A 26,341-nucleotide genomic window follows, 5' to 3' on the forward strand; every position below is an offset into this window, starting at 1 on the left:
CCACTAGGGGGCGACAATACGTTTCTTAATTAGGGCCACATTCCATGGCAGGCCGTGTGCGCCTGCCACGTGAGACATTAATTTTTATTGCTTTAGTTTAGCTGTGAAAGGCAGGCTTTTAAAGCCTGTTCATTTTGCACTTAGAGTTATTAAGAGGCTGCTTTGTTCTCTTTAAGGTATTAAAAGAACTCACAATGTGTATTTCCAAGACTGCCAGCCCTTGAAAATTCTCTTTGAAAAGAGCTTGTGTGCGAACATCCTGATGATTAAACCAAGGTAAAGGGTCTCCTGACGGCTCTTTCTCTTCTGAACACAGCGTCCCCGTGCACTAACAACTCACCCTGGAGCGTTCCTTTCCTTTTGAGATTATTTTTAAGTCAGCACACAAAAATGTCGGGGTTCTGTGTGACATTTCATGCTGTGTACATTGTACTTTGGCCACACTTACCCCGGTACCCTGCCTTACCCCACTTCCTCCTAGAGCTTCCTAGCCAGTTACACTTTTAAAAAGGCTAACACGTGACTTAGAACAATCACTGACACTGTCAGGAAGAGACTTTAGAAAGGCAGGTGACAAGCCGCTTAAAAGCAGCAGGTTAGTAGCCAGGAGCTCTGAAATACCCCACCCATGCCTGGCTTCACACTTCAGTGCAGCCAAAGAGGCTGTGATCCTTCACCACTACAAGCTTCCCTTTGAGCCCCAGGACACACAGCCTGAGGACTTTGGAACATTTTTATGCAAATTTATTTTCTCATTCTATTGTTTTCTAAGTAATGGAGTGAGCCATATTGTCCAGGAAAGGACGTCATTCATTCAATTGTCCAGGAAAGGACATCATTCATTCAGTTCAGTTGCAGCATTGACTGTTAATTATCATTCAGTTCAGTTGTCCAGGAAAGGACGTTATTCATTCAGTTCTGTTGACCAGAAAGGACGTCATTCATTCAGTTCTGTTGACCAGAAAGGACGTCATTCAGTTCAGTTGTCCAGGAAAGGACATCATTCAGTTCAGTTGCAGCACTGACTGTTAATTATCATGAGTCTCGAGGAAAGCACATTCTATCCCACTGCTTTTCTAAATTACAAAAGCAACCCTTGTTACCTGCAGCACTCACACTGAAGAATGCAAGGAACCGTGAGCCTCGCTCCTCTGCCGTCCTCTGTAGCTCACGTGGCGGGGTAGCTCGTTAGCAGCCTGGTGACTCTCCCTACCACCCAGGTTGTGTGCGAATGCACATGCTACTGTGCACATGTGGAGGTCAGAGGACGACGTGCAGGAGTCAGTTCTCTCCTGCACACGGGTCCTGGGTCATCAGGCTTGGGAAGCAAGTGCCTGGACCTGCTGGGCTACGTCTCTGACCCTAGACTTGCCTTTGAGACTTAAGCTATGGGAGCAGCTTGGCACCAGTTCACTTACACCGATCTTATTCTTCTTTACGTTGCGTGTCTGAGCTACACTTTCCTGCTGATGACCTTACAGGGGAACATTTTTGGTATCAGAAACGATATAGTATACAGATTAGTATCTGTTATCTATTCCCCCAAATCAGGCATTTATTGATCTGTTGAAATAGCTGGGTCTCGCCGGTTGTGGTGGCGCACGCTGGTAGGATTTGCTGAAGGAGGCAGAGGCAGGAGGATCACGAAATAGCTGGGTCTCACCCGGATGTTCCTGAATCAAGGTCTCCTGAGTTTGAGGAAGGGCCACTTGGATTACAGTGTCACTTGCCATGGGGAGGCACTGCTGAACTCACTGCCTGGCTCTGGAAGCGCAGGAAAATCCATTCCAAACTTGCGGATTGCTACTGAGAGTCCTCACAAACACCAGACAATGAGTGAGCTCCCAGGACAGGGTCTCAGGGCTCCTCCACTCTCCTGTCGGAACTGCTACCCCGAAGCTCCTGCTGTTTTCCTCTGAGTGAGTTTAGGTCCAGCTCACACTCCAGGGAAGGGAGGGACCAAGGACAGGGAAGTGAGGCTCCTTAGGGCCCTGGTACAGGGTGCCCAACAGAGTCGTTAAATGGAGTTAGTGGGTCAAAGGCTGATAAACTTTAAACTCCTGTGTGCTCTGACAACTGTCACCATCTGAACAGTTTGTCACTTCACACTCTGACCAGTGCAGAGTCCTTCTAAGTGGAGGACATAACAAATCTTTACAATTTCTGACAGCCTGATAGGTAAAATTGATGCATTTTCATTCTTTTCTTTAAAGGTTTATTTATTTATTTATTTATTTATTTATTTATTTATTTATTTATTTATTTGTTTGTTGATTTATTTATTCATTCATTATATATAAGCACACTGTCACCGTCTTCAGACACACCAGAAGAAGGCATCGGATCTCATTACAGATGGTTGTGAGCCACCATGTGGTTGCTGGAACTGAACTCAGGACCTCTGGAAGAGCAGTCAGTGCTCTTAACCCCTGAGCCATCCCTCCAGCCCAGCATTTCCATTGTTAATAGTCTGAAAACTATATATTTATTCACAGTTTATATTTTCTGGATTTTTCAAAAAGGCGCTTGAGACAGGGTCTCCTACCTGAAATGAGCCCAGAACTTAAAAGTCCTTATGCTTCTGCTTCCAAGTGTTAGGACTCTAGGTGTGTACCGCCATGCTTGGCGATTTCTTCTCCTTTTAAAGTCAGGTTTGTTTGGTGTCATGTTGTCTGGGCGTAACAAAGCAGTAGAGCAAACCCTTGCTTGACGTGTGGTGTACAAGTCTCTTCTTTTTTTGTTCCTTAAACACAAAAGGAAAAAGTGGCTTGAGCCCCAGTGGGGGAAAGCTGAGGCAAAAGAAGCATCTGCTCAAGTCCAGCCTGGGCTACAAAGCTCAAGTCCAGCCTGGGCTACAAAGCCGGGCTCAGGCTCAGAACAGACGTATTTAGCATTTGTTTAACACCTCCCGGTTAAACAAGGGAGAAGTCCCCAGATGAGCCTGAGGTTGCTCCTGGCTTTCTGGCCTGGATACACTGCTAACTAATGTCTAGCATCAGCCTAACAACTCAGACTGCATAAATCCTAAGAACGTGCTTTTATCCCACCACACCTCAAGTTGGAGAGGACGACAGAACTTGCAGTTCCTATTTGTCCTGTTAAAATGCAACTTTATTTTATTTTAATTTAAAACATGCTATTTTTATACATGGATGTTTTGTCTGTGTGTATGTCTGTACACCATGTGCATATCTGCCCTCAGAGGACAGAAGAGGGTATTGATCCCCTGAAACTGGAGTTACAGATGGTTGTGAGCAGAGATGTGGAGGTTAGGACTAGAACTTGGGTCCTCCACAAGATCAGGCAGTGCTCTTAACTGCTGAGCTGTGTCTCCAGCAGTCCAACTAGGAATGGTCAGAGAAGACCTGAGCGTGCACAGAGAGCACAGGAAGGTGCTCAATGTCATGGTCACTAGGAGAGCAAAAGGCCAACCTCAAGCCTGTGGGTCCCACCTTGAGTTCTCCCTAAATGCATGTGTTATTCAAAAGGGAGCATAATTAAACCAGGCATGGCAGCTCTCACCTGCAACCCCCTCAGGAGGCTGAGGCAAGAGGATCACCTTGAGTGCCAGACCAGACTAGACCACAGTGAGGAGACCTTGTCTCAGAAGAAAACAAAAGAAGAAAACAACCCAAAGAGGATCTATAATAAAAGGGCATTTGGATGTCAGGAGAACCCTGAAGTGACTAATTAGTCTAGGAGAGTAACAGAAGTCCAGGCCACAGGCCGAGTGAGAACCTCTGCCTGTCATGTGGATTAGTCACTTTGCAGTTCTTGGGACAAAGCACCATGACCAGAGCAGTTTATCAAAGAAGGTTGCACTGGGCATGGTGGCACACACCTTGAATCCCAGCACTCAGGAGGCAGAAGCAGGAGGATCTCGGTGAGTTCCAAGCTAGGGTTGTCAACACAATGAGTTAAGTTCCAGGACTCCATAGGTATACCCTGTCTCAAATAAATAAACAAAAATAAAACGTAACTGGGCATACACATTCAGAGGGGCAGAGTCCACTGTGGCAGCAGGACAGCTGAGATCTCATACATGAGAACTGTAAGTAGGAGGCGGAGAGAACCAAGTGCCTGTGGCACTGTCTTTTGAAACCTTATAGCCCACCCCCAGTGTCACACCTCCTCCTGCAAGGCCACACCTCCTATCCCTTCCCAAACAGTTCCATCAACTGGGACCAAGTATTCAGACACCCAAGACTTACAGGGACCATCTCATTTCAAACCACCACACGGGTGTCTGGCTTAGTTTACCTCAGCTGTATTTGAGCAGCTCCATCTGCTGCTGTCCCCTTTATGGCATGGAACCAGAATGGAGGGTGCCGTCCCTGCATTCTGCTCACACAGCAGCCTCTGCATGCTCTCCCAAGGTAGTACCAACATCTCACATGCCCAGGTTTCTAAGCTCTCTTAGTTGGCCTGCAAACGAAGGTCCAATTTAAAACATACAGTAAGAAGGTAGACCTTTGTAGGAAGTCTCCTAAATAACCAGCAGGCCTGTTTATTTCCAGATTCAAGACTTGAATTCCAGTAAGGTCTTAGCTGTTGCTCAAATGACATCGATACTTTTCATCACATTTTACAGACTGCTGGCTGAGGCCATTGCTCTTCTAACATCGAATCAAGAGGAAGTCACCTTCTCCGTTACCCCAGAGAATTTCTGCCTCAAGAGCTCGAGTGGGGAATCACTGGGTAAGGCTGATGTCTGCGATGGGATAGGATGGGATGGGATGGGATGGGATGGGATGGGATGGGATGGGATGGGATGGGATGGGATGGGATGGGACGGGACGTATGGATGTACTTCCTGGCTCCACACCGAGTGCTGTCGCTAGTGTGGTAGTAGCTGCCGTCTGAGAAGCAGCTAGAGAGAGAAAAGTGGAAAACTGATGGGCGGTCTGGGAGATTTACAATTCACAAAGTATATGGCTTTGAATTTTCAGGTTACTTTAAAGTGAAGAGTGGTTATTAAAATCATATATTTTCATGTCAGAAATAACTTCCTGTTGTTCTCCCTCCTAACTAGCTCAGGTTGGCTTGGAACTTGCACTTTTGCCTCAGCCTCCCAAGTAGCTGGGATTGCAGGCTCTTTCCTTCTTTCTTTCTTTTTTTTTATTAACTTGAGTATTTCTTATTTACATTTCGAATGTTATTCCCTTTCCCGGTTTCCGGGCCAACATCCCCCTAACCCTGCTCCCTCCCCTTCTATATGGGTGTTCCCCTCCCCATCATCCCCCCATTATCGCCCTGCCCCCAACAGTCACGTTCACTGGGGGTTCAGTCTTAGCAGGACCAAGGGCTTCCCTTTCCACTGGTGATCTTACTAGGCTATTCATTGCTACCTATGAGGTCAGAGTCCAGGGTCAGTCCATGCATAGTCTTTGGGTAGTGGCTTAGTCCCTGGAAGCTCTGGTTGCAGGCTCTTTCTAACATGCCCAGTTTTGGTCAAGGTTTCTAGGCCTGTGTCTCATGGTTTACTGCCCTAAGAGCCAGCAATCTAACTGAGACTACACACTGAGAGAAAGAGTTAGAACCTTACAGTATCTCAGACGGCAAGCACACAGGGCAACATGTGCACTCCCTAAGTCTAAGTCAGTCCCCCCAAGACCGTGTAGAAGGGAATTCTGGTGATGAGCCTGGACTTGCTCTATGCAGTGCCTGCTCTAGGGATCTTCCGTTCCTCACGGCTTTGGGAGAAGTGGAAGGAAAAGCCGTGTGCTTAGCTTGCTGCATTGCAGAATTGTTATGGGCCTCACGCCCATGCCTCTGTGCACGCACACTAGGTGGGCGTTCCGCTGCTGAGGCACGTGCTAAGTCAGGAGCTGTGGTATTTAAGGTGAAGGGCTTACAGTGGGTCCAGCCATGGTTGTGTGTACGTAGTGTACGTCAGGGGTCATTTGGTCTGTGAGGTAGGTGTAGTTACTGATATGAATAAAGGAAGCAAAAAGAGCCATGTGGCCTGCCTGGGTCACGCTCCATAGGTAGTCACCGTGAGCCTACCGTGTAGATAGGTGAGCTTCAGGGGATGGCTCCTGACCTGTGACTTTGTAATGGCTTCCCTGCATGGCTCGTAAGGATCTTCCTGAGTGGAGGTGGCTGCTCAGCAGCTCTAAGCCCTGCCCCAGAGGAGCTTTCTAATGAGTGACTGCAGCTATTGTTGCCTGACCACTGTCTGACTTGTTACTGAGATTCTCTGCTACAACACTAACTGTGGAATGAGCCTTTGCTGAGGGAGCCGTAAGGCACCTTCCATACTTGAGACTGCAGTGCATTGCAGCCCTAAGCCATGTTAAAAGGAGTCTCCTCTGTGTGAATCTGCTTCTCTCCCCAGAGCCTCTGTTATGTGTATTGACCAGTCTTTTCCTTTCTTTGAGACAGGGCCTGTCTGGCCTAGAAGTTTCTGAGTAGACCAGGCTAGCCTTGAACTCACAGAGATCCACCAGCTTCTGCCTCCCAAGGGCTGGGGATTAAAGGTTGAGCCACCACATTCAGCCAACCAAAGCAGCTTTGTAAAGAAAAGCTCAAAACACCAACATATATACAAATTATTATAAAAGAAATGTATTGCTACAGGCAATGTTGTCAGGAACTGACAACAAATGTTAGCAGGGATGTGGAGAAAGAGAAACCTTATTCTCTGCTGGTGGGAGTGCTCACCAGTATGGCCATACAGAGACCAGCTTAATTTATTTTTTAAAAAATTTTTGAGAGGTTTTAAAGTTTTAGTATTTTAAAACAGCATAGGACATATAGTTCATCAGTAAAGCATAACATAATTTCACGTGTAAACTGTAAATAGTCCCTTTTAGCATTAGTTAGCTTTAGCTGTGTGTGATGACCCAGGCCTGTAATGTCAGCAACTGGGAGGCAGAGACTAGGGGATTAGGAATGCAAGGCCACCTTTGGCTACATAGCAATTGTGAGGTGAATCTGAGCTACATGAGACCCTGTTTCACTAAAAACTTGACAGATAGACAGACAGACACATGCGTGCGCACACATACATACAAATAAATAAGTAAATAAGTGTTGTTGTAAAAATATAAAAAATAGGGGTTGGGGATTTGGCTCAGTGGTAGAGCGCTTGCCTAGGAAGCGCAAGGTCCTGGGTTCGGTCCCCAGCCCCGAAAAAAAGAGAAAAAAAAAATATATATATATATAAAAAATAAAATGCCGTCTTTTACCCACTCTAGGTAGGTCTGGCACTTCAGCATCCCAAGAATATCTGCTTGATATCGTAGTTCTCAGTCAGCAAAGCCTCTCACCCGCTTTGCTCTATCCCATATCACACTGCCGAAGGCCTCTCTCTGAGCCTGGCAGCAATCTCTCTGCCTACCTAGTTCCCAAGGCAGGCTGCCACCATGCCAGAAACACACATCCCAATTCCATGACCCAGTGTCTCCAGCCACCACACACTTTCCTACACTCAAACCGTCACATAAAAGAACACACAACACAATAACCTTTGGCCCAATTGATAAGATATAATTGCCCACCTAAACATACAAAGCCCAGTACACATCCATCCCTTAAGAACATTAATAACAACCTGTAAATACACAGAGTGGAATCTTAACATCAGCTTCCATTTTCTCTCTGCCATGGCTACCCTCTCTGTCCCTCCTGTCTCTTCTTCTTTCCGTTCTTGTCTCCTCCTCTTCCTTCAAACTTCTCTCCCACCCATCCTTCCTTCTCCTCCAATGACAGGCCTGCTTCTATCCTGTACCTGCCCTCACCTGTACTTTACAAAATCAATGGGGAGGTGGTTCTGGTGAAGTCACCTGAGTCCTGAGTACAAGACTAGGCAACCATCCTTAGGGCAGTGGAATTAGCATCAAAATACAGATAACTCCAGGGCAAACCACAACAGATAAGTCATTCCAAAAACAAAGTAGCTGGGGCGGTCCTTTGTACCCCTCCGGACTCTGCAGTCTCCCCACTCCGATGGGGTGGTTGTCACTTGGAGTCTCACCAGCTGTGGTCAGGCAATGATGACCTAGAAGCACCAAAGGTCGGAAGGCAGTACCTGGGGCATGCTGGCCGCTGAGACAAGTTGGGCACGGTCGTGGCCTTGCTTAGCCTTTTCCTGCTGATTAGAGCCATCACAGGGCTACCCAGCTCAAGGGGTGGAGCGTCCCTTAAACCCCACCTTCAAGGCTCTCCTCTATGATTAACTCATGGTTACATGCTTGTGCTGAATGCTAGCACATGCCTCATTTTAATCTTCATTTTCCTACATGGAACAGATTTAACCAGCTCTGTGTACAGTGAGATGTCTTTTGGCCCGGAAGAGTTTGACTTCTTTCAGGTTGGATTTGATACCGAGATAACCTTTTGCTTTAAAGAACTGAAGGTAAGCAAATACCAGTGTCAGAGTCGAAGTCACTTTCCTGAGTGCTTTTAAAGCAATGATCTCCACCTTCTGCTCCTCTCCCTGCAGGGGATCCTCACCTTCTCAGAAGTGATGCATGCACCCATTGCCATCTACTTTGACTTTCCTGGAAAGTATGTCCCTGAGAACTCTGGGTTGGTCTCTTCCCTTTTGTTCCCATAACTAAACCCTTGGGAGGTTGGTGAAGTTGATGTTATACTCCAGGACCTTTTAACTTTATTAGCAACATTTATCAAACTGAAAGTTTGAAAGATGCCATAGCATGGTGCTTTAGAATTGGTCATTTGGGGAAAGAGAGATGGCTCGGTGGTTAAGAGCACTGACTGCTCTTCCAGAGGTCCTGAGTTCAAATCCCAACAATCACATGATAGTTATAACCATATTTAATAAGATCTGGTGCCCTTTTCTGGTGAAGACAGCTACAGCATACTCATAAAATAAATCTTAAAAAAAAAAACAAGAAGAGGGGATTGGGGATTTAGCTCAGTGGTAGAGTGCTTGCCTAGCAAACGCAAGGCCCCGGGGTCGGGCCTCAGCTCCCAAAAAAAAAAAAAAAAAAAAAAAAAAAAAAAGCAAGAAGAATTGGTCATTTGGCCAAACGTGACAGCACATGTCTGCAGTCCTGGCACATGGGGTTGAGGCAGCAGGTTCAGAAGTTCAAAGCTAGCTTTGGCCGCACAGTGTGTTTGAGGTGAGCAAGTGCTACTAGACCTTGTCTCAAAAACGCAAAAGCAGTCGTGTGCCCCAGGCAGTGGTGCTGCACACCTTTAATCCCAGTACTCGGGAGCCAGAGGCAGGCAGATCTCTGAGTTCTTGGCCGGCCTGCTCGATAGGGCGAGTTTCAGGATAGCCAAGATGGCACAGAGAAAAGTTGTTTTGAAAAGAAATAATAATAGTAGTAGTAATAATAACGATAAATAATTTGGTACTTTGACTAAGAAAGATAATTCTTCTGCAATGGAAACATTTGACTGGCTCCTGACACAATTGTCTAATCAGGGATTGTCTAGTTATGCCTGGCCTAAGCATGGAGACTCTGTGTGTGTGAACCTTTAATGTGCTTTAGAACTACAGCTGAATCAGATGGGCTTCCCGTGGTTGCTAAGGGCTTCCCAGCTCTTAGGACTGTCAACCTGAGGAATTACTGAAGGAGCACCTGCTGACGCTGTTTCTTCGTTGCTGAGTTGGTGGTACTTGCTGATGTGTTCCTCACACGGGACAGAAATGAGCATGGTTTGTGCTGATTGTCCTCCTAGACCCGTTGTTCTGAGTGTGGAAGACATGCTGTTGGAGGCGAGCTTTATCCTGGCCACCTTAGTGGACTATCCAAGTAGAACATCTTCACCACAGTCACTGCGCCTTTCCCAGGCACGAAGGTGAGTCTTTTTCCTTAACACTGGGGGATGGCACGGGCTGCCATCCATCCGTGAGGTCAAAGGACAGCCCCAGGTATTAGTTCTTGCCTTCTGCCTTGCTTGACAGACGGTATCCTGCCCTTCACAGTTGCACATGGCTAGTTAGTCTGTGAACTGGGAATTCTCCTGTCTCTGAACACTGAGATCATCGATGCGCATTACTGAATCCAGCTTTAAATAGATGCACGTTCAGGTCCTCATGTGTGTATAGTGAGTGCTTTCCCCTCTGTGTTGAAGCAACTGAATGAGATACTAGATCAGTGCTACCACAACTGGCTCACACTTATCTTCTTAAAGATCAGGGTCATGGGGTTGGGGATTTAGCTCAGTGGTAGAGCGCTTGCCTAGGAAGCGCAAGGCCCTGGGTTCGGTCCCCAGCTCCGAAAAAAAAAACAAAAAAAAAAAAAAAAAAAAATCAGGGTCATGTTATATTCTGCTCTCTCCATGACGTACATATTGCAGGCATGTTCTAATGTCATGATTTATGACTTGAAAACATGCATTCTCATGACCTCATAACACTTGATCCATAGGCCAGCACATGGGACAGTGGGTAAAGACACTGCCACTGGGGTTGGGGATTTAGCTCAGTGGTAGAGTGCTTGCCTAGGAAGCGCAAGTCCCTGGGTTCGGTCCCCAGCTCCGAAAAAAAGAAAAAAAAAAAAAAAAAAAAAGACACTGCCACTAAGCTTGATACTTGGGACTCACATGATGGAAGGAAAAAAATCCACTCTTGAAAGTTGTCCTCTGATGTCCACACACAATATGTCTGAGTATGTGTGTGTGTGCATGCCTGCTATGGCACACATGCAGTCAGGATCACAGGGTCAAATTCAGGTCACAGGGTTGGCAGCAAGTGCTGTCCCCTACTGAGCCCTCTTGTGGGTCCACAGCTGGACTTGTTTCATGAGATCCTATCTTAGTTACTTTTCTATTGCTGTGTAAAACAACATGGCTAAGACAACTCATAACAGAAAGTTTAATTGGGCTCATGGTTCCAGAGGGTCAGAGTCCATGATGGCGGAGCAAAGGCACAGCAGCAGGAGCAGCTAAGAGCTCACATGCTGGTCCACAGACAGGAACAGAGAGCACACTGGGGACGTGGGAGGCTTCTGAAGTCTCCAAGTCCATCACTTTGACACACTCCCCCAACAGGGCCACACCTTCTGATCCTTCCCAAACAGTTCCACCAACTGAGGACCAAGCACTCAAACACATGAGCCTATGGGGCTGTTGTCATTCAAACCAGCAGGGATCCTGTGGACATAATCCATGTCTGATGGGTGCTGGGCTGCTGAGCCCAAGTCTGTCTGGGCGTTTCCAGATGGCCGTGTGCATTCATTCATCTTAACTCTCGGCAAGTACTTCTGTTCACCGACTTCTCAGTCCACAGCTCTCATCGCCGTCACACCGCTCTCTGAGTTACAGGAAAGGTATTTCCCAGTAAAGAGCTCTATCTAATCCCTCTTAATGCGCCAGGTCAGACCCCACACAGTCCGGTGCCCAGGAGGGTAAAAGCCGAGTCAGCCAGACCCCAGAGAGCATCTCTCGAGCAGCGCCCAAAAGGCTGTTTCCCAAGGATCCTCCTGACAGCAGCTCTGCAGCAGAGACCAGGAGAGCCAGCGCCAGCCAGGATGACATCTCCGAGGTGCCTGAGAGTGTTGTCAGTGACATGGAGGAAGGGCCAAGTCCTTCACCCCTCAGAAAGGTAGGAGAGCTGTGCTGAGGTTGGCCAGGGCAGCCCAGCTCGTAAGCATCCACCTTGCTGTAGGCCTGGCCAGGCCACCGTGTTTCACGATGCCTACTCTCTTCAAGTATAGTACATCCTATGAGCAAATTCATCCCTGCCCCTTCGCTTCCTCCGCCGTCCTCTTCCTCCCCCTCCTCCCTGCTCCCTCCTGCTGGCCTCCTTTCTTCCACCCTCTGCCTTCACGCTTGTCTACATGTGTGTCATATGTATTGTTATGTGTCGATGTATGATCCACGAGTGAGTGAAAACATGCCACGCTTAGTTTACCAAGAAGGCCTCCATTTATACTCAGTCTAGCAAATGACAGCGTTCAGTTTTCTTTATGACTAGATAGAATTCCCTTTTTAATAATTTGTTAGTTGTAAGCATCAGTGTTTTGTTTGCATGTATGTCTGTGGGAGTGTCAGGTCTTGGAGTTACAGGCAGTCGTGAGCATGTGGTTGCTGGGAACTGGACCCAGATCCTCCAGAAGGGCATTCAGTGCTCTTAACCACTGAGCCACCCCTCCCAGTCCCCCAGATAAGATCCCATTGCACAGATACACATAGGTTCTTTGTCCACTTACCTGTTGATGGACAGATAGTGCGGCTACGGCGAGAGTGCTATGACAGTGGGCGTGCAGGCCTCTCGGGTTTGGTAAAAGTCCTGTAGCTGTACAGTCACAAGTATCCCGAAGCGATACAGCAGGGCACTGATAGGGTGAGAGACATTTCTAGGGCTTGTTTTTTTGGAGAGTCTCACGTAGCCCAGGTTGTAACCAAGGATGGGCTTACATTCACCATACTTTTGTCTCTCCCTCCCAAGTGCTGGGATTACAGGCATGTGCCACCACACCTGACTGTTTTTGTGTTCAGACAGCATCTCTTGTAGTCCACACTGGCCTTGAACTATGCAGCCAAAGATGACCTTGAAGTCCTGATCCTCCTCACTTGCTTCCCAAGTGCTAATCGCAAGTGTGCCACCATGCTAGCATATATTCATACTTCTGAGAAGCACGGTGCTGATCACCACGGGGCCTGGATTACTTCACGTTCCTACCAGCAGTGTACAGTGGTTCCTATTTCTCACCACCATTGCTGGCGTTTGTTGTGAGTTTTCTTTTTGTTTTAGGGGTGTGGGGGGGGGGGCATGTGCAGGCTTGGCAGAAAGCACCATTACCTGATGGACCATCCTGCCAGTCCCCTTGATTGGGTTTTGGATATTTTTTTGAGTTTATACATTGTATATTGATCCTGTCTGATGCAGATCTGTAGGCTACCCTAATCTACAGGCTGTCTGTTCATTGAGTCTTGCTTGCTTCGCTATGCAAAGGTTTCCCATTCACACAATGCCAGCAGTCAGCTCTTACCTGAACTGCTGGAGTCCCTTCTACAAAGCCCTTGGCTGTTCCTGTAATTGAAGTGTTTATCTGTATTCTCTTCCAATTTCGGCTTCTGTTGATATTAAAGTCTTAAAGTTTGTGTGTGTGCACATGCCACGGCACAGAGTAGTGGTCTGGGAGCAAGTTGCTGAAATCAGTTCTCTCCTCTCACTCTGTGGGTCCCTGGGATTGAGTCTGGGTCATCAGCTTGACACAAGTGAGCTTACCAATTATAAAAAATGGTATTGTGTACGTATGGCATCATATGTGTTGTGTGATATACACACCTGTGCTTGTGCTTACACATGTGGGCACATGGAGGCTCCAGGTCAATTCTGGGTGGCTTTTTTTTTTAATTTAAAATATATTTGTGGGGCGGAAGAGATGGCTAAGTGGTTACATAAGCTTGATGCTCTTGTGAAGAACCAGAGTTCGCTTCCAAGCACTCAAGTTGGGCAGCTCACAATCGCCTGAAACTCCAACTCCAGGGGATGCTACACTGTCTTCTGGCCCCTGCATGAATGAGAACTTTTATCTGCTCTCTCTCTCTCTCTCTCTCTCTCTCTCTCTCTCTCTCTCTCTCTCTCTCTCTCTCTCTCTCTCTCTCTCTCTCAGGAGAGTCAGGAACTTTGGAGTTAATTTGTGTGTGTGCAGGCCCATGCTGAGGCCTGGGATCCAGGCTTGGCCTGCTAAGCTGTTTCACTGCCCTCCATCTTTACTTTTTGAGACAGGGTCTCAGTGAACCTGAAGTTCATTCCTTCAGTTAGGTTGGCTGACCAGTGAGCTCCAGGGTTTGGCCTGTCTCCACCCCAGCCCTCGGTAACAGACAGACAGTGCCCAGATTCCTACCCAGAGTGGGATCCAGACTCAGTTCTCAGGCTTGCACACTACACATTTCTCCCTTGATCATTCCCGTGGCAAATGAGCAGCTGCACACATCCTCACACGGACTGTCTTCCGCTGCTCTCCGCACTTGCACAGGCTGGGAAACACTGCCTTCCACACTCCGAGTGACTGTCTGTGTCCACAGTCTCTGCAATTACTAAAGTGTCACAAGCACTCGGGAGGCAAAGGCGGGAGGATCTCTGAGTTCAGGGCCAGCCTGGTCTATGTAGTGAGTTCCAGGACAACAGAAGTGTTTTGTGAAACCTTGTCTTAAAACTATTAAAAGCTCCAAGTACAAACTGGGTCACACATGCATCTCCAACAGTTAGAAGTGTGCCCATAAGGTAGATTCCTCCTAAGAGTGTGAGAGCTGAGCCAAGTGTGTGCACACAGAGGTCCTGCCAGTGTGTGCTCACCGCAGCCGTGAAGGGGAGAGACAAGTTTCCCAAGTCTGCAACCAGTAGGAGCCTACTGCCAAACTCGCAAAAACAACCACTGCCAAATTTATTTTTGGAGAAATTTTGTTTCCTTTTAAAATATTTTTATTTTATGTATATGTGTTTGCCTTCGTGTGTGTGTGTGTGTGTGACGTGTGACGTGTGTACCTGATGCACACAAAGGTAAGAGTTAGATGTCTTTGAGCTGGAGTCACTGATGGTTCTAAGCCCCTATGTAATTGCTGGGAACCAAACCTGGATCCTCTGTGAGAGCAGCCCTTGCTCTCAACTACAGAGTGGGCTGTCCTAGAACTCACTGTGTAGTCCAGGCTGGCCTCAAACTCACAGATCCACCTGCTCTCCTTAGTTTTTGGATTCAGAGTATTTTGCTTTTATGTGTGTATGTCTGCCACATGTATGCAGTACCCAGAAATCAGGAGGCAGATCTCCTGGAACTGGAGTTACAGGCGATGGTGAGCCATCCATCTTGGGCAGTGGGAACCAAACTCAGGTTGCAAGAGCTTGTAACTGCTGGGGCTTGTCTCCTCTCTCCTCATCATGGCCTTAATCTGCACTCTCTGATTGTGAGTGAAGTGGAATAGCTTCTGGGAGGCAAACTTGGGCCTTATGGACCAACAAGCACCTGCCCAGCTGCAGTCTACAGCCCTGGCCCTGCATGGCTCACTGGGTACAGGCTTCTTAGCCACTGTCTGTGATGCTTGAGGACCTGACCACATAGCTTATATTGCACTTCTTTTGTTGTTGGGTTTTTTGTTTGTTTTGTATTTTTTGTTTTTTGTTGTTGTTTTTTTGTTTTCTTTTTGCCACACAGCCCTTTTCCTTAAAAAATAGTTAATTTTTTTAAAAATTTCAAATGACTTTTGAGCTAATTAGAAAGCTTTTCCTACTCGGGTTAAGAAATCCACGCCTCTCCTCTTGTTTACTCGCTGTGCCATCTGGAGTCTCTCCATGCGTGCTGTAAATTACGGGTCTAACTTTGTCTTTGCAGCTTCCCCAGAAGCCTTTAAAACTACAGTCTGCCTTTGCCCAGGGCTCTGGCGTCTCCTTTGCATGTTATACACTGGTGCACTTGTGCCAGTCTCTGGACTTGCTGTGCTTGACCCGTTAGTGCCTTCCTTATCCTCTGCCCCTTCATCAGTGGCTTTTAGTTTGGTGGAATAGTGGCTTTTGGCAGCCTTCTCTTTCTGCTGGGAACACTGACTGGTAACCAGACTTTAGTAGCTCACCCATCTCCCTAAAGTGTCTGCTGGGATCTGAGGAACACTTCCCTTCACTTACTCAGAGCGCTGCTATTCTGTCCGCCATCCACCTGTAACCAGGCGACGTTTCTCTTTAAGCCCATTTGTGCCTTTCAGGACTGTTTTAGAATTCTGACTTAAAACATTGTTAAGCCAGGGTCTCATGTTGACCAGGTTTATCTCAAAGTCCCTTTGCAGTTGAAGATGGACCCATGGCCTCTGTCTCTCAGGGGCTGGAATGCATCACCACACCCAGCTTTTCCGTGTGGGAGGTGGGGCAGTGAAGACATCTGTGTAGCCCAGATGGAAACTCCCAGTCCTGCCTCAGCCGTCCGAGTGCCAGGACTGAAGCAGGCAGCACCACATTAGCTTCTTCATAGGGGTCTGAGTGTCTCTGTCAAGTGTGTCCCTGGCTGGGCTGGGGCACATGCTAGGAATTACAGCACTTGTGAGGGTGAGGCCAGATCATGGGTTCCAGGACAACTCGCCAACTTTAGAGATTCTGTCTCTAAATAAAAAGTAAAGAGGCTTGGGAGGCTGGGGCTTTATCTTAGTTGACAGAAGGCTTGCCTGGGATGCCCAGGGCTCTGGGTTGAGTCCCCAGGACTTCATGATCAGGTGCAGTGGCACACGTAGTGAGTCTGAGGCCAGCTTGGCTACAAGTCCGTTCCTGCTGTAGATACTTGTCTCCATCCTCTGTGTGCACAGCTGTTCTGTGTGTAGATGTATGTCTCTCTGCTGAATTGTCTGTCCTTTTTTCTTTCTTTCTTTGAGACAGGGTTTCTCTCTGTAGATCAGGCTGGACTGAAACTCAAGAGATCCACCTGCCTCTGCCTCCAGAGGGCTGGGACTGAAGGTTGTGCCACCACTGCCCGGCTGCCGAGTTGTCTTGGTCTTGGTGGGTTCCCCCAGCACAGTCACCCCTGTGTAGAAGTGTGCAGAGGTCGTCTGCTTTCTCCCTCAGTGCCAGTAACTGAGTTCCCATGTCCACTGATCCTAAGTTACAGCCGGAGTCGGGTGTCCTGCTTCACCCTTGTCTTAGCAGGAAGGTGTGGTGACATATTGCTTTCTAATGTGTGTGTCTGTGAGTACTGCACCCACGGAGGCCAGGGTCCTGCATAGCAGCAGCCAGAGTCCATAGGTAGCTGTGAGTGCATCCACATAGGTTCTAGGAACTGAATTCAGGTCCTACAGAAGAACATCAAACACTTGACGGTTTGGGCAACTCAGCCTCTTGTGTTGTTTTGTTCTTGCTGAGCCTCACAGCTCTGTGATCGGGGCCAGCATCTACCTTCCTTTGCCTTGTGCTGCTGGAGACAGCAGCCGGCTCTCGGGCACATTAGCGGAGTGCGCCACATTGCGCTCCAGCTCAGCGTTCTTCCCTTGCGTGTGTGCATGGCTCCTGCTTTAGCATAGGAAGGGCTGTTAGCCAGCCACACATTTTAAGTTCAGGTAGACAACAGGAACAAGGGTAGGTGGCAAATAGCACTCACCCCAAAGTCAGGCAATGCTCAAATACCAAAATATTTTAGCCTGAATGCTGCAGCTTCCGAGGATGCCGTGAAAATTAATTCCCGAGAGCGACTGCTCGGCCAGACGCCTGGACAGAGGGGGCTGCGCAGTCGTCTCAGCTTCAGGACCCTGACCTTGCTCAAGGCCAGACTTAAGAAGCAAGGGACTGATTCCAGGTGACCGGGCTGGAGAGATGGCTCAGAGGTTAGGAGCACCGACTGCTCTTCCAGAGTTCCTGAGTTCAAATCCCAGCAACCACATGGTGGCTCACAACCATCTGTAATGGGATCCAATGCCCTCTTCTGGTGTGTCTGAAGGCAGCTGCAGTGTGCTCATATACATTAACTTATTAAACTTATTAAAAACAAACAAACAAACAAAACAACAGGTGACCACAGATTTTACTGCAGGAATAGCACAAATGTGCTCTCTGGTTGCAGAGGTCAGAGTATGAAATGCCTCTCAGGGCTATCAGAGTGCCACTTAGCCTGTGCCTTTCAGTTTACTCCATGGCCAAAAGAAGAAACCGGATCCCATCACTACCTACCTGTGTATGTGACGGGGGTTCTAGGGTTCCGTCCATGTGGTGGCTGTCATTCGCCTTACTGCAGCTAAGCTGGGGTCAACTGCAGTAAGGGATCAGCCGCTGCACAAGGTATCTTCTCTCCAACCTAGACCATGTCTTCTGCTACAGGAGACTGCTTCAGGCACAGGCAAGTGCTGCTGAGGTCAAAAGCTTAAGGCAGGGTAGGAAGGAGGATGAGAAGAGTCTCTCAGTACAGTTACTTCTCTGTGACAGAGAAGAGGCAGCAGCTGGAGAGGGCGGAGGATGGGACATCTAAGCGCCAGCAACACTAAGGCTCCCCCAAAACACAGCAGCAGGTTGGGATTGGGGGTTGTTGATTAGCTTCAGCCTCCGAGGACAGGTACGGGCCCTCTGCCTCTGTCAGTCCTGGTGGACATTTCTGAAGCTCCAGGAGAGGTCACAGTACACTACCATTCACAAAGGTCCTGTCTTGGGCTGGTGATGGCCGAAGAGGCTCTGGCCCTAGATGTGTTCAGCAGGTAATGGTGTCCACGATTCATCACCATCAAAGACAGTGGCAGTACATGGGTGGCCACATTCTTTTTTTTTTTTTTTTTTTTTTCCTTTTTTTTTTTTCGGAGCTTTTTTTCGAACCCAGGGCCTTTTTTTTTTTTTTTTTTTTCTGCTTCTGCTGCTGAGCTAAATCCCTAACCTCTCCTTTTTTTTTCTTAAGATGTATTTATTTCATGTATGTGAGTACACTGTAGCTGTCCTCAGACACAGCAGAAGAGGGCATCAGATCCCATTACAGATGGCTGTGAGCCACCATGTGGTTGCTGGGGATTGAACTCGGGACTCAGGAAGAGCAGTCAGTGCCCTTAACCGCTGAGCCATCCCTCCAGCCCACATGGCCATTCTGAAACATACCAGCTGGAGCCTTGCGTGTGCAGGCTCTGTCTGCAGAATGAACTAGAGTCTTCTGTTTTCCTTTCTAGTTTTCCTGCATGTTCTTTGGAGCAGTATCTTGTGAACAGCAAGAGCATGCCAACCACCCCTTGGGCAGTCTGGCAGTAGCAAGTGACAGTGAACAGGACTCGAGTGGATGAACGTCCACGCTAAGGCTCAGTGATAGCCACACCGGGCGCTTGGCTCCCTGAAGGCCAAGGGGAAACTGAGCAAACTGTCCCAGGATGCCCTGGAGACAGTGTCTCTGCTCTTGCCAGGATCACTGTGCACTAAAATCTGTGCCACTTGGGGCACAGGGCTGGCCGCACAAGGATGAGCCATCGGGGTTAGATGCCACTGTTTACCCTGCAGCCTTGGCACGTCCCCTGTGGGTCCCTAAGGCAGACTTCCCTCAGCATCGGGGTGAGGTGGAGCTTCTGTACCTGACAGCAGCCTTCCAGCTTATGTGAGACCTGACAGGCTTTGTTCAGTGTTGTTTTTCAGAGTAGAGAAAAGGTGGTGAATAAAAGACATACAGTTAACTTCACTTTGTGGTCATTTTATATATTACACGATTTTATTTCCCGGCCCTCAGCTGCTCTGGTTCCTGTCTGCTATGCAGTGGGATGCAGAGAGCATGCAGTGAAGTCGGTGTGAGTCACCGGCACACACAGCGGCCGCTGAGCTCAGCCTGGAGTGGAACAAGGTAAGGGGGCGGGGGACAAATGCCTGTCCACTGCTCCTCTCAGGTCTAGCACAGATTAAAAACCTGGCACAAAACACACTGATGTAACTTATGATGCTGTAGGACTCTCTCCCAAACCAGTGTACAGTGGTTGCAGGCTACAGGAGCCTTCGGAACATCTTATTGCTAAGTCCTTGGAAACCATCAGACCGTAAGGAAATGTCAAGCAGCAGGCCACCGTACTTCACACTCCGTGCTGCCTACGTGGATCAGATGCTGCAGAAGTGTGAGCAGAGCTGTAGCTGAAACAGTGACTGGGTTCTTGTAGCTTAGCAATGACTCACAGCTGCCCACAGTAACCTAATAAAAACCCAACTTCACCAACTTCATCCCAAAATGTCCCTCTGTGAATGAAAATGGGCTTTCAAGAAGCTTTTTGTGGAAACTGGCAGTGCCCACCTATCTCAGCCTTGTCCTCTGTTGTAGGCTGAAGGTTTATGAATCTCATGTTTACACTGATCACTGGATTGCAGACATTCCTGCCCAGCACAGATGCCTGCAGAGCAGCTCTGTGGGTCTCCTGCTGAGAACGGCCTGGGCGCACCCTGATGCAGCTTCCCAAGCACCTTGGCCAGCGCAGCCTGGCTATGGCACTAATCTGCACAAGATGGTGACACTGTGACACTGTGCGTGTGTGTTCATGTGATGGAATCTAGGCCCTTGCACATCCCAGGTCAGTGCTCTGCTACCGAGCTCCCCGCCCCTCACAGCAGCCTTTCTGGTGGCTCTGTCACTCAGTACTGTCTGGTGGCTCCGTCACCCAGTACTGTCTGGAAGGACACTGATGGCTCCAGCTGTAAACCCTCTGTTTTACACTCAACTGTCGTCCATTTTGGTGAACTTCTGAGGACGGTAAGGAGCTGCTGATGACAGGCCATGCCGCTCTGGCTCAGATGGTAAAGCACGAAGGACACAGCTCTGCGGTGCTGGCTACTGTCAGGCAGACCAAGAAGCTTGGATTGGGATGTGACGGAGACAATCTGAGCGTCGGTGCTTTAGCCCCTGACCTTCACACCAAAGGAGTGGCACGTAGTATAAATACTGTATTTATTAAATATCCTTACAGTTTATTTAAATGTATTTACAGAACTATTCCTGCATAAGTTATATTTCAGACATCGATCAGGTCATTGCCTCTGGTAGGACACACATAGTCTCGACAGAACACGCAGCTCATTAGCACAGACTCAGATTTGCTCGTCCTTACTATATTTGCCACCAACTTCCTGCTAACAGTCACATTTTGACATGGACACTGCTCTATCGAGAAGTTCAATTTTGTGATAATTTACTTTTTTCAAAGAAATAGAATCCAAATTCTTGTTTCATATTTTGTTTTATAAGCAGATTTTTGCAAATTTTTTAAATGTAAAACTGTGACAGTCTCCAGAGAAACTGAGTGTTACAACTTGGCCAGAGAGAGCTGCTGTACAGTGACAAGAAGCCATGAACCTACTCTAAAGTACAAACACGCACAGCCTCAGCCAGCCTGCCAGTGCCTCCAAGACACTCCTGGGGCGGGCAGCGCTGGGACGCTTCCGTCTGCTGGCTACTCTACCCAGAGCAAGGGCACTCTCCTGCCTCGGAACGCTGGTGCCAGTCTCTGCCGCAGACACACACCTGGAATGGACTCTGAGCGAGTAGCCTGTCGACCAAGCACACAGCGACTCAGGATACAGAACTTGTCCCCTCCTTTCTCTCCGCTGTTAGAGCCTAGGGACGCCAGCTACTTCATCTCCACTTGATAATTTAATATTTTTTGTGCGCAGGCAGCTTAAGTTCATAGGAAGAAATAAGGTTCTGATATGTTTAGAGTGCACATTTTTAAAACAGAACAAAATAAAAATTTCAAGCATGTGATAAAAATAGTGATTTTTATAATACAGTATTGCTTTATAAATATAGATGGAAAAGCTATAAACTTTACTGGTCTTTGGTGCATCCAGAGGGATAAATAATTTGCCATTTGTAAATTAAAACCCAAATTTTCTCTTTTGTTATAAAAGTTCACTCTGTGAGACAAACATGAGTGCTTACACTGCTTGATTTAAAATACAGTGCATGTGCACACCAGGTTGCAGAGCAGCCCTGGCGAGGGGTGCGTGACAGAGCCCTGGCCACAGTGCGTGTGAGCAGGGCTTGCTCTGCCTGACCTCGGACAGTTAGAAAACCGAGTGTGTGACAAACGGACAGGGAGAAGCAGATGGAACACGCGATGTCACTAGTCCATGCGCCAGGCCCCAAGTAATTTCACTGAAGCCTGACGCCTGCCCTATGGCTTTCTGTTTACTAGAACAGCCCTATTGCCTGTCCATTTCTAACGATGACTGCTCAGAAAAGTGAGTTGACTAAAAAGAAGTTGTCTACAACAAACCAATCCACTTTTACAAACATTGGTTGATGGGCTAAAATGAGAGCAGAAAAAAAAGCCAGCGACTTGACCAGCTCTGCTCTTAGCAGGAATTAAATGTCGGCATTGGAAAATTAATGCAAAATATATCCAGATTGTAAGGCTACAACACCTCTGACCAAAAACTAATGACAAACCACACGGAAGAGCTGAAGCTCAGTCCTAGAGTCACACACCCCATCTGGATGCAACCTCACCGTTTTACACACAGACACTGCAAAGAGTTTGTGCAAAATAAATACCCACCACGTGCCCCTCGTGCCCCGGGATCAACAGAACGCGGCGCGTCTCCTTAGTCCAGTCTCCCTGCATCCCGGCCGCTGTATCTCCTCACCAGAGAGCTCAGTGTTGTCAGGTTAGGGTAGTTAAGGCATTCTGACGTGTAATTAAAGGTGATTCAATACAGGAATCTAACATTATGCCAATTTAGGAATAGTAGATAAATTACTGAACAGCTTACAAATGAGTAACTCATTCTTATAAATGAAATGCCTGTTACAAGCATGATGCACTGAGAGCACTGACATGTACATGGTACATGGTAAACAATTTAAATAAAACGAGACAGCTACTCAAATATACAGACACACAGACAAAACCTTTAAAAACAAGTTGAGGTAACCTCACACACAAGTTCAATGCAATACCCGGGGAGCCAGTGTCTCCTGCAGAGGACGGGCTGTGCAGCTGCTCACACCATCTTCGCGCCAGCATCATCTGACTCGCACAGAAAACACGGCTTTAACTTAAGGGTTTCTAAGTATATATGGTTTTTCTACCACCACGTTAATGAAGGAAAAGAACGGACCCAAAAATATATATATATATATCTTTACAGCAGTCAATTGTACATAAACCTTAAAAACAAGTCTGCGCTCGCAGGTACTGGGGAATTCTGGGAAGGAGCGTCACCTACTGCGATGGCTATTGGGACTGTAAACAGTAAGCCGGACTCAGGGCCCCACACTCAGCTGTGATGTCACTGTGAATGTCAGGTACCACTGGCTTTCCTGTGGGCTCTGGGAGATGCAGCCACCGGCCACCAGGCCATCATCACCTTGAGGACACAACGCAGGTGGGGCATGGGAGGGTGGGCGGCTCCTGAGGGGAGGAGCAAGGCTGTCCACAGCCAGCCCCATTCCGAGCTGCAGCTGCGTACTCTACCCTAGGAAAGCCCGGGGCATCCTTACAGGCAGCGCGGACAACCTCAGCTACAGCATTGATTCCCAGGCTTTGAGGAGTTCTGAAATTTTGCGTAGTATTTCCTTTACTAGATTTCCCTGTCCCTCTCCTGCCTCTAGCCTGTGACCTGGACAAATCAACAGACTGCCACAGCTGCAGTCACAGGAGCACAATTAAGCATCTTTTAAAAAGCACAAAACATCTGCATCCACAGAACAAAAATTTCCTTCCAATTTGTAACCCAAGCCATCCGCCCCTGGGGTTGAGCGCCCAGCACAGGGTTAGGGCAGGGCTGTGGGCTCCTGAAATCAGGAGTTTATACAGAAGACACAAACCACACCGGTCCTAGCAGAGACTGCACCTGTGGGACACAGGGCTGGTTCTCCTGGGACGACCATGTGTGCTCTGTAGAGCTGTCACTATTCACTATTTGTCAACTGTTAACATCCCTTTAACACACTGAAATTCTGAGTTCACTTTACCAACATTACTTATTTTCAAAACTTCAACTGCTTTTGAAAAGTAAAAGGCTTTGAAAACCTCCGGGAGAAGGGAGAGGTGGCCTCGCTTCTCTCAGAGGGTCGCCAGCAGGTCCGGGCTAGCGGATGACAGTAGTGGTTCTCAGCAAGGATCTCCATGGGTCTCAAACGTGGGCCAGAGCATCCATCCGTGGCCACAGATCAGTGGCAAAGAAATGTGGTCCTGCCAGCAGGATCAGCACACGTGGCAGGGAAACGTTGGGGACAAGGGAAAGGCAGGAGTCACCAGTGTGGCCAGTCAGTCCGTGTACTCAGCCACTATTGAGAGGAGCACGGTGATGTCATCTGGTTTTCCACCTGAAACACAGATGAAGTTTATCAGTGTGCCTGAAGGAACAGTCAACTGAAGACATGGCTCCTGTAAGCACTGGAGACAGTGCTCTGTCTGTGGGTCTGATCTGCCGACGCCCCAGACTGGAGAGTCAGAGCCACAAGCTCCAGTTTTGGGGAGGTCAGGAGTTCAAACCCACCTATGTCACCCGATGCCTCTCCCACAGCTACAGCAAACGAGGCAGTTATGCAGCACCCAGGCCGGGGCACAGGGGTGCACCCTATAATCTTCGTACTTGATGGGCTGAGGCAGGAGGATCACCACATACTAGAGGCCAGCTTGAGCTGTCTACGACCTTGTTTCAGAGGCGCACAAACACAGCGGTGGCTTGACTGAAGCCTGAACCCACCCCGCTGCTCTCCCGCTCGCCCACAGCATCACATGAGTGCAGCGGGGGTTGACAGGACAGCTGCAGCCCAGCACTCACATACCACGCTGCCCTAATTTGGACAAACATGTCCAGTGTTTGGAGACTCGGAATAGCCTGTGTTCTAATCTGCCGAGTAGCTGCGGCATGTGCTTTTCTCTAGTTTAACGTTTCCTCAGCTCAGATGTGCTTTAGCACGTCACAGTATCACACCAGCAAAAGCTGGGCAGCTCCACACAGCTCTGACACCAACGTCATCCAGCTAGGACTGGCCTAATTCCCGGTCGGCAGCATCACGATGTAGATAAAAGACAGGACAATCAAGAGCAGTGTCGTGCAGCTCCCCTCTGCAGACTGCTGCAGCGGTCTGGAGTCAGCTACTCGGGAGGCCGGACGTTAAGCTGCCGGGAATGTGGCCCGGGGTAAGCAGGGCAGTGGTGGATGAAGGCTTCAGGTTCCACCGCTCTCTCCTCCAGTCAAGGTCGGTTCTCAAGGGCACCTCAGGGAAATGAGCTGCCACCCTCCCGACCTTGCAGAGAGAGGACGCACACCTACACATCCCGCCCAGAGCTCAGAACCTTCCAGAGAACGCTTACCTCTCACATTTAATCCGTTGTCACATGCGAACTGTGCGAAAGGTGACATGTAATTTGGGTCATAGGCCAGCTCGTGGGCTTGCTCAGCGATGCTCCTTGCAGTCCGCTGTATGCTCTCATAATTTGAATTCTAAAGTGAAGGACAGAGTTATTTTTACACGCGGCCTCGTGTGAGTTCTGCATGAGAACACTGTGTGCAGAGAGCTCACCTGCACATTCCCCCAGCACCTATGTTTACTCCGGTTAGACAAGACATGGAGACAGGGCCACAGGGAACAAGCCTCAGAAGTCCCCGTGTTTGGGACTAGCTGGCCGTATTTGCTTTTTACAAGGAAGAGGTGCCCGGGTGCTGGCCCTGCTGAGAATGGCTTCCAGTCTTTGCACCCTGTAGAAGACTCTAGCTTTGCTGTGAGCTCTTTGGCCATGCCCTGTCCTAGCCGCTTCCACTTCCTCATCTACGAAGTGAGTGCGAGGACAAGCGTCCCCTCAGCCCTGACTTCGAAGGCTCTAAACTGTTCAGTCTAAATGTCACCCAGCGAGGGCTAGGGCAGCTGGAGACATGGCTGCAGAGATTAACATACTGGCTGCTCTCGCAGAGGACCCAGGTTTGGTTCCTAGCCCACATGACCATTCACATGGGTTCTGGATCCAAAACTCTTCTCCTTGTTACTCAGATGCATAAGATTTAAAAAAAAAACAACCCAAAGTTCATAAAGAAAACGAAAGCCAGCAGGTCTGTAAGGCCACCTCCTTACAGGAGCCTTCCCTAGCCAATGTAAGACAGGGGTCCCCTTTATTTCCAACCCTTTTCGCTTGCCACCGGCCTATACCGTGTACCCATCTCCTTCCAGCCACTCCTCTGGACTGGAAGCCCCGGAGGGCAGGCCCGAGTGCTTCCTGCTGTCAGCACACAGTGCTCCAGTACAGGACACCACAGGGCAGGCCCGGTGTTAGGACTCCCTTGCCACCCTGAAGGATAAGACTTTCCTTCTTCCCAAATCACAGACAAGGAGGTACTGCTTGGACAGTAGAAGAAACCCTAAGCCGGAATGGAGAGGAGCTAGACAAGGCCAGTGTCTGCCAGCCAGTACTTTCACTGGGCTAAGAGAATACAGAGAGCCCAGCTACTGGCCCTGCCACTTTTGTGGGAGAAGGCAGACTCTCCCTCAGCGGCAGCTCTGCTCAACACCCACACTCTTGCTGCCCGGTCTCACTCCTGACCTCCCAGCCTCAGCAGCTGCAGGGTGTGTGGTAACAGTGAAAGGAGGAGGGAGAAGCAAGTGCATAAAACACGAGAAAGACACAAATCCCTCCCCGACTCCCCCTGAACCACCCTACGGAGGAGGGGCTTAGCCCAGGGCTTCCCCCCAGTCCTCCTCTAATGTCCCCATTTATAACCGCCTGGAATATTACATCCATTATTTCCTGAAGCTCAAAAATAGTCCTTCCCCACCAACAAAGGGACGGTGTGATGGGCTCAATAAAACTCTGGCTGTGCAGAGAACATGGCTCCAAGGGCCTCCCTGCTCGCCAGCCTCCGGTCTGTTACCTTCAGTTTTTTCAGCTCCTGAAGGATCATATAATCAGGCATGTTGTCAAAGAGCCCATCTGTCGCTGTCAGGATGATGTCTCCTAACTGGACATCGAAAGACGTGCTATCAGCAGCATCGGGGCTGTGGCAAGG

At 48.6% G+C, this 26,341-nt stretch overlaps 2 protein-coding genes across 2 annotated transcripts in view; one reads left to right on the forward strand and one right to left on the reverse strand.

The window, feature by feature from the left end:
• Rad9b (RAD9 checkpoint clamp component B) overlaps positions 1 to 19,034 on the forward strand; it is a 29,462-nt gene extending 10,428 nt beyond the window's left edge. The window contains exons 5-11 of the mRNA XM_032887142.1: positions 177 to 276; positions 4,592 to 4,698; positions 8,253 to 8,359; positions 8,447 to 8,511; positions 9,655 to 9,774; positions 11,293 to 11,521; positions 18,538 to 19,034. Coding sequence (XP_032743033.1) covers positions 177 to 276; positions 4,592 to 4,698; positions 8,253 to 8,359; positions 8,447 to 8,511; positions 9,655 to 9,774; positions 11,293 to 11,521; positions 18,538 to 18,648 — 839 coding nt within the window. The 3' untranslated portion in view covers positions 18,649 to 19,034. The remainder of the gene's footprint in view (positions 1 to 176; positions 277 to 4,591; positions 4,699 to 8,252; positions 8,360 to 8,446; positions 8,512 to 9,654; positions 9,775 to 11,292; positions 11,522 to 18,537) is intronic.
• Positions 19,035 to 20,262: 1,228 nt separating this feature from the next.
• Pptc7 (protein phosphatase targeting COQ7) overlaps positions 20,263 to 26,341 on the reverse strand; it is a 38,442-nt gene continuing 32,363 nt past the window's right edge. Inside the window, exons 4-6 of the mRNA XM_032887139.1 lie at positions 26,207 to 26,330; positions 24,658 to 24,787; positions 20,263 to 23,660 (exon numbers count right to left, since the gene is read on the reverse strand). Coding sequence (XP_032743030.1) covers positions 23,602 to 23,660; positions 24,658 to 24,787; positions 26,207 to 26,330 — 313 coding nt within the window. The 3' untranslated portion in view covers positions 20,263 to 23,601. The remainder of the gene's footprint in view (positions 23,661 to 24,657; positions 24,788 to 26,206; positions 26,331 to 26,341) is intronic.

This window comes from Rattus rattus, chromosome 16, assembly GCF_011064425.1.
Source record: "Rattus rattus isolate New Zealand chromosome 16, Rrattus_CSIRO_v1, whole genome shotgun sequence".
Lineage (NCBI taxonomy): Eukaryota > Metazoa > Chordata > Mammalia > Rodentia > Muridae > Rattus > Rattus rattus.